This window comes from Anabrus simplex, chromosome 1 (genome assembly GCF_040414725.1).
Source record: "Anabrus simplex isolate iqAnaSimp1 chromosome 1, ASM4041472v1, whole genome shotgun sequence".
NCBI lineage: Eukaryota > Metazoa > Arthropoda > Insecta > Orthoptera > Tettigoniidae > Anabrus > Anabrus simplex.
Window position 1 is genome coordinate 544,011,256 of NC_090265.1, and position 7,095 is coordinate 544,018,350.

At 40.9% G+C, this 7,095-nt stretch overlaps 1 protein-coding gene across 1 annotated transcript in view; it reads right to left on the minus strand.

The window, feature by feature from the left end:
* Positions 1-3,239, minus strand: part of LOC136857108 (coiled-coil domain-containing protein 149) — a 94,062-nt gene extending 90,823 nt beyond the window's left edge. The window contains exons 1-4 of the mRNA XM_067135506.2: positions 2,789-3,239; positions 2,531-2,689; positions 2,289-2,450; positions 819-935 (exon numbers count right to left, since the gene is read on the minus strand). Coding sequence (XP_066991607.1) covers positions 819-935; positions 2,289-2,450; positions 2,531-2,689; positions 2,789-2,848 — 498 coding nt within the window. The 5' untranslated portion in view covers positions 2,849-3,239. The remainder of the gene's footprint in view (positions 1-818; positions 936-2,288; positions 2,451-2,530; positions 2,690-2,788) is intronic.
* Positions 3,240-7,095: the final 3,856 nt, after the last annotated feature.

Below are 7,095 nucleotides of genomic sequence, written 5' to 3' on the forward strand. Positions count from 1 at the left end.
AGGCCACGGCCGCTTCCTTCCCATTCTGAGACCTTTCCTATCCCATCGTCGCCGTAAGACCTATCTGTGTCGGTGCGACGTAAAGCAAATAGCAAAAAAAAAAAAAAACTTTCTTCAGCTGCTGTTTCATGATACAGTGTAAGAAATCTTAACATTATTTTTTCCTGTTACTAGTGGTTTAATGTTGCACTAACACATTGAAGGTTTTCCGCGACATAAGGAAAGGGCTAGAACTAGAAAGGGCACAGCTGTGGCCTTAATTAAAGTACTGCCCTAACATTTGCCTGGTGTGAAAATAGCAAACCACATAAAAGCATCTCCAGGGCTGCCAAAGGTGGGATTCGAACCCACCATCTCCTTTGTGCAAGCTCACAGCTACACGAAACGTAACATTAAGTTCAATTCACAGTATAAAAATTGTGTTCATTTTATGTTATATTACGGTAACTGTAGTTCTTTGCTCATGACAACTGTACACTGCAATAAATTCTTTTTACATTCAGGCATTTTGAACAGCAGTGCAATTGCATTTTTGTTCAAGTACCATAAATATAGTCTCTGAATAGTGGACTACAGACTACTTTTAAAGAAAATGAATTATACAAGACACTAAACTTCTAGGTCATAAATTGTATCAAATATATTAACTTAAAAGAGTCCTGTCTACAAAATTTTTTAAATCTATGGGAGATAAAGATGCAGAACTTACATATACTGTATGAGTAGATAAGCATTCATCAAAATACAATATTTGCAACAATTTGAGCAAAAAATTCTGCGTTTATAACTTATCCTCATTGACAATGGAAATAGTTTACCTTTTGATTTAAAGTTTCAAGCTGCTGGACTAGCTCTTCTCTCTGATGAGATGGAAAAGTTTGGTTTTCTCCAGATGCTGCATTTGTCCGTTGTTGGTTCAGTCGAACTCTCAGAACCTACAACAGTTAAACATCCAACAATGACTGCTGCCTCAAAGAAAGAGTTTGGGACATCTTGTTAATAATTTTGTGTGGCTATTGCTGGTCCGCTGCAGCTCTTGTAAGGAGACTCTTCAACGATGGTGATCGGCATCTGCTGTGTACAGAAAACTGTGTATATATTAAGTGGAGGATAGTGTTGTGTTTGGAGCATGTATTTTGAGGACAGTACAAACATCAAATCCTCAAAAGCCAACGGAATGAACCGTCTGAGATTAAAATCTCTTGATCCGGGCAGGAACTGAACCTAGGGCCTCAAGAACAAAGGTCAAAACGAAGTCAGTCAGTCACAATCACAGTCATGGTGATCCACAGTTTTGAAATACATGAGACACGGAAATATTTAACTGTAAACAAGTTTTAAAATGTTACACAATTAAGCACATGTAAATTATTCATCCGGCCCCGTGGTGTAGGGGCAACGCGTTCGCCTGTTATCCGGCGACTCCGGGTTCGATTCACGGCTGGGTCAGGGGTTTTTAATTGTAAATGATTAACACCCCTGGCCTGGGGACTGGATGTTTGTGTCGTCCTTAACATTCCTTTCCTCACATTCAACACTCTACACTTCCACTCATGCAGGTTCCTATCATATGGTGAAAGTAGTGGCAAAAGATCTACAGAGGTCGACGCCACGAACAAATATCATTTTAATGGAAAAAAAAAAAGCAAATGTAAAAGTACTATGTATAGTTTAAAAGTAACATACTGTACAAAGGCCCATCAAGATAGTTTCTTTTTACTGTCATAAGCATACTCTGAAATACACCTTTTCATAGTTTGTCACAAGATCAATATCTATTCTTCAAGTACTAGCATATCTTAATTATCTGTCACGTATACAAACTCTTAAACTGATAACCCACATTGGTTTATGTATATCCTGATTTCTATCACAAGCCCAGGCGGTACTAGGTTTGCGAGGCAATGGAAGTCTTTCATTTTCATGTCCGTTCCCTTTCCTCATTCTTCGAAGGGTTGGACCCCTTCTTCACCCTTGTGATTAGAGTCAAGAGAGGATGGTTGCCCAGCTGCACTTTCTCTTACAATAATAATCACCACCACTACAGCTATTTCAAACAGAAGGATAATAACTAAAGAATTGACAGCTATCACAGTCCTCCTCTTTTCCTAAGCCTAGCTTGTCAATGGAGTGGCAACCTCAGCATCTAATCAGAAGGGAGGGTGCCAAATTAAACAAAATTATTTCCTTACCATCTTTTACCTGATTTAATACACCACTTGATGGTATGGCATAGTTCAGCGATCATTACTACATCCATAGAACCTAACAGTACAATTAGAACAAACCTTGATATCGCCTTGTGCGTCTCGCAGTCTTTGCCTCAAGTCTTCCACTTCAATTCTAAGAGCTTTGTTCTTTTCTTTGGATTCTTCTAAAACCTGTAATATACTGCTCCCAGAGCTGTAGGAATCCAATCCATCGGAGTAGAGATACGCTCTGCTTAAACCCTGAAAATGACGGTTAATCAATAGAAACAAATTTCATAGTCAAATGTCAATTGACCGCATCATGTATTCGGCATTCGTACCAAGTCAAATGATTTCTTTTTCAATGTAGAATACCGATCTTGTAGCTGTTCGGCCATCAACTTGAACTGGTCCCTTTCCGTGCGACATTGGTCAAGTTCTTTACTTAAAATAAGTAATGCTTCTGCTTTACTTTGCAACTTACGACGAAGTGCTGAATTCTATATGGGAGAAAAGAAAAGGAAGTAAATGCCACAAAGGTGAAATATGTTTTGGTTAGGTTCAACTATATCATACCCCAGTGTGCAATACCCAATTACCTCTGCCAAGAAATTCTCAACGTATTCTTCTACACATACTTTTCTAGGTGCATTTGTCATTACTAGGGTATAAACAGCTGATTAAGATTTCAGTCTTAACCAATTTCACCACGTAAATGTAAATGACAGACATCGAAAGTGACAAGTAGCGAGAATCGGAGTCAGATTCGGTTATCGATACCGTACTCGATAAATCATTGGATAAATCGAGCCGATCAAGCAAACATGCCAACTTGGAGAAATTTACGATTTACCGATTTACTCATTCTCTGATTTAGAAAATTGCATCAGTTTAGTCGTAGGCCTAGTTGTTTTCTAAACGCGACAGAAAAATGCACAACACGGAAACAAAAACAGAGGGTAGACTGAAATGTAAAAAACAGTAAAAAAACTGAAAACGTTTCTTTTTTAAACCACTCTTTCTCTTTCCCGACGACCACCATGCGCCGCTGTTGTACCAAATACAGTATTGTATTTGACTGTATTTGGTTGCACCCAACGAGCTAGAATAACATAGAGAGGCGGAAGCGCTGCCTGGGTGAACCTAATAGAACGAACGTCCGCCATGTTTCCTGTTGTCACACAAGCAAGGGGGCATGGCCTTTAAATGACGAAAAGTGTAGAAAATGCGCATTTTAGAATCGCTGGGGGAGAATTAAAGTCCGTTGCCGAAAGGAAGCATGAAAGCGAATACCGCCACTTCATCATATTGCGGCACGAGGCCAACATCACAATCAGTTGATTGTAGGGTAGTTCGAAATCATCGCACAGTGACATACGAATAGGCCTCGAAATCGGAACAAGAGCATTATCCTGCTTGGCTGTTGTGGTTAAGCGTAAATTAGAATAAAAACGATGGATAAATATTTATGACAGGAAACCTTAAAATCATAGGCACCTATAATAGGTTACAACCCCATTCTGTTAATATTTTAAAAATTATTGCATCCTCATGAGTACCGTGTCCCTTTCTTAATCTCTTTACCCTCCCGGGTTGGTTTTTCCCACGGACTCAGCGACGGATCCCACCTCTACCACCTCAAGGACAGTATTCTGGAGCGTGAGACATTGGGTCGGGGGATACAACAGTGAGGGAGGGCTGCACCTGCTATGCTGAACAGGGGCCTTTTGGGGGGGGGGGGAAGGAAGCGGCCGTGGCCTTAAGTTAGGTACCATCCCGGCATTTGCCTGGAGGAGAAGTGGGAAACCACGGAAAATCACTTCGAAGATGGCTGAGGTGGGAGTCGAACCCACTTCTACTCAGTTGACTTCCCCAAGCTGATAGAATCCCGTTATAGCCCTCGTGCCCCTTTTGAAATTTCGTGGCGGAGCTGGGAATCGAACCCGGGCTTCCAGGGGTGGCAGCTGCTCACGCTAACCAGTGCACCACAGAGGCGGCCCATGAATACTTTACCACAATAATCGTTTAGTGTAATTATTTATTATAATATAGGGGGATATCATGTTTCTCCCATTACCATATCATACTGGGATTACTAGCTTTTAAGTTGTCCATTATGAAGTGTGGCATAGTTTTAAAAACCAAGGCAACAGGCATCTACAATAAAGGCTGTATACATTTCAAAAATAGCAGTAAAATGCTGTTTTATCATATTTGGTGTACGTTTGAACGAAATAAGTGATTTTTTGTGGTTACGTTTTCTTGGTGGTGGCCGTTCCATTTCCTTTATTTGTAAATGTGAATGAAAATTTAATAGGGCTGGAAATGTACAAAGCATAAGCAACTGAATTGAGTGGGATACCATTTATCTCTTTTCGCCCTCACAACGCATTGTTCAGTTAATTCCTTGTTCTTTAAACGAAATCTGAAACAAAATTCGACAAATAATTACCATGGCTATCCGTACTTTCGCTAAGTAAACAATAAAATGGATTTAATTAAAAACAGAAATTACAAAAAGGAATCTCGGCTATAATTCAGTAATACTTACTTAAAGTACGATATATCCTTGGTTTTATTACTCCGATTAGTACAACCAATCGCTGAGCTTACGGCTGGCATTCTTGAAAGCGAGAATCTATCTTTTCGCTTCTTAAAACTTAGGGAATTAAATTGGCATGCACGATCTCCCTGTCACCCCAAAATATGCTCTCGCGCCAATTCGCTTTGTTTTGACAACCGTTAACATGGCTGCCCCTTATCAACTTGCTTCAAGCAGGGAGCGCTGATATCAGGTATACAGCCCCTCTATGTTATTCTAGCTCGTTGGTTGCACCTCACGTCACTTCAACTTGTGTCTAGCCTTAGCCTACAAGGAATACAAAGCCTGCTCACTCGCAGTGCTCTCTTCAGAAACAGTGTCCGCCTGGCAGTGCGCGCCTTGACCACTGCAGCGCTAGTATACCACCTCACATCAGCACTCACTAGCATTGCTAACGGGAGTTGAAACCAGCACAAATTTACATCTACACTATACCGCCTGTATATTATGTACGTTACTGATCAGAATGAAGTAGAAAATAATAAATGTTCACATTTTACCCCTAGAAATTCAATTCAGCTGTGGATTTTCATTTCAGATAACACACACAACTGTTAAATTTATGTGGGGCATTTAAAAGGACATAAGGTCTGCACTATATATTTTTACTACCGCACCGCAGATTTTCAGTGAAAAGGGACGAATTTAACCACTTTCGTTGATATTTTCTTCTCATAAATTGTTCTTCTACTCAAGAAGTATTCTCGGCGATACTCATCTGTCATGCCATTAGCGTAGTTAGTGACAGAGGGGCGCAGATACTTCTGCAATATTATTCTGCTTAGTTCCTCAGGATGATCACTTTTCCCATTCTGTAGAATAGGATTTTAGCAACATGTGGCAACAGTATTTCGGTTAATGTTTGTGCTATTTGCGGACTGCCCAGCGTTACCAATATCATTTCGTCCGTTACTTGCCCCAGTTGATCAGCAGTGAAACAAAACTTGGCTTTGGATACGTGAGACCACCTCTGTCTTTCATTTTTATTAATGACGTTAGTGGAGATGGACTCTGGATACTACTAATTTTATTTACACATTCCTGACATGGCAAGTGGTCTTCGGCAACTCATACCAAATACCCTCCAATATATGCCATTTCGGCACTCGACATAGAAACGCATGGTGCTCCTTCGGCTTCCTTTTCGATGCTTTCCAGTTGTGTTTGAAAATTTCTTGTTTTCTTAGGATTCGTTGCTGCCGGTTCATCCGCGTGAATTGTTGAGCTAGTACGTTTCCCTGTTGAGTTAGATGTTGCCATCCAGTCACTGCAGGCGGATTCATGCGCTACATTCCCCGTGAGAGATGCACTAACGAGTCCAGTTATTAAAATGTTATGTAGGGCCTGTGTAACACTTGGAGCGTTTGTTTGGTCGTTGCTACCTCCAAGTTGTCTGATGCAACTAAATAAGCTTTCTACTTCATCAGAAGAAAAATTTCTGGTTAGCTAAAAATGGAAGCCGTTCTCAAGCAGGTGCTTGACACACAGGATAGCAGACTTTGTCGTCAAACAAGCTGCTTGATAAGTTTCTTTACTTATGAATTCCACCGAACTTGCTCATGCTTTCTTCCAGAGTTCCAGATAGGAAATGAAGTCGTTATCCAGCCATTCCAATCTTTCATCATCAACTGAGAAGAAATGCATTGCGTCTTCATTCCGAGAGCGAATATGCTGCAAAGTGTTCTTCACGTTGAGGATGGTGAACCATTTATTAACTATGTTCAAGAACTCAATAGTACCTTCAGCATCCTGAAATTCTTTTATTCCAAACTGAGACCCGTATTGCCTCAAGAAATCGAGCGCCGAAATGACATCTGAAGAGAAAATATCCACGGCACTGCCCGTGTGCATCTTCTCAAATATTGTCGGGTAGACATGTTTTTGTGTCAGTCTTGTTACTAATTTTACTTTTAACTTTCTGTAAGTCGTACAACTTCCTGATGAACCTACCAGATATGTGTTTCCCATCCTTGACGTATTTTCAACAATACGACGTCACCAGTAGGCATACAACGTGTAGAAATACCGCCAACCGAGGTGTTCATGTGAGGTTGAATTGCAGCGCCTCTAGCGGCAAATCTAGCATCCACAGGGCGGACAGCTATGAGTGGCTATTGGGCAGGCCTTGTATTCCTTGTAGGCTAAGGTCTAGCAAAGAGGTGTCTAGGGAATGTCGAGAAGCAGCCATCATCGGCTTTGCTCGCGACTGCTCGAGAAATCTCGGCGTTTAGCACCTCCTACCTATCATGGCGATTTAGCGCCACGTGTGGAGGAGAAGTAGAAGAAGAAGAAGCTAGGTTTTGC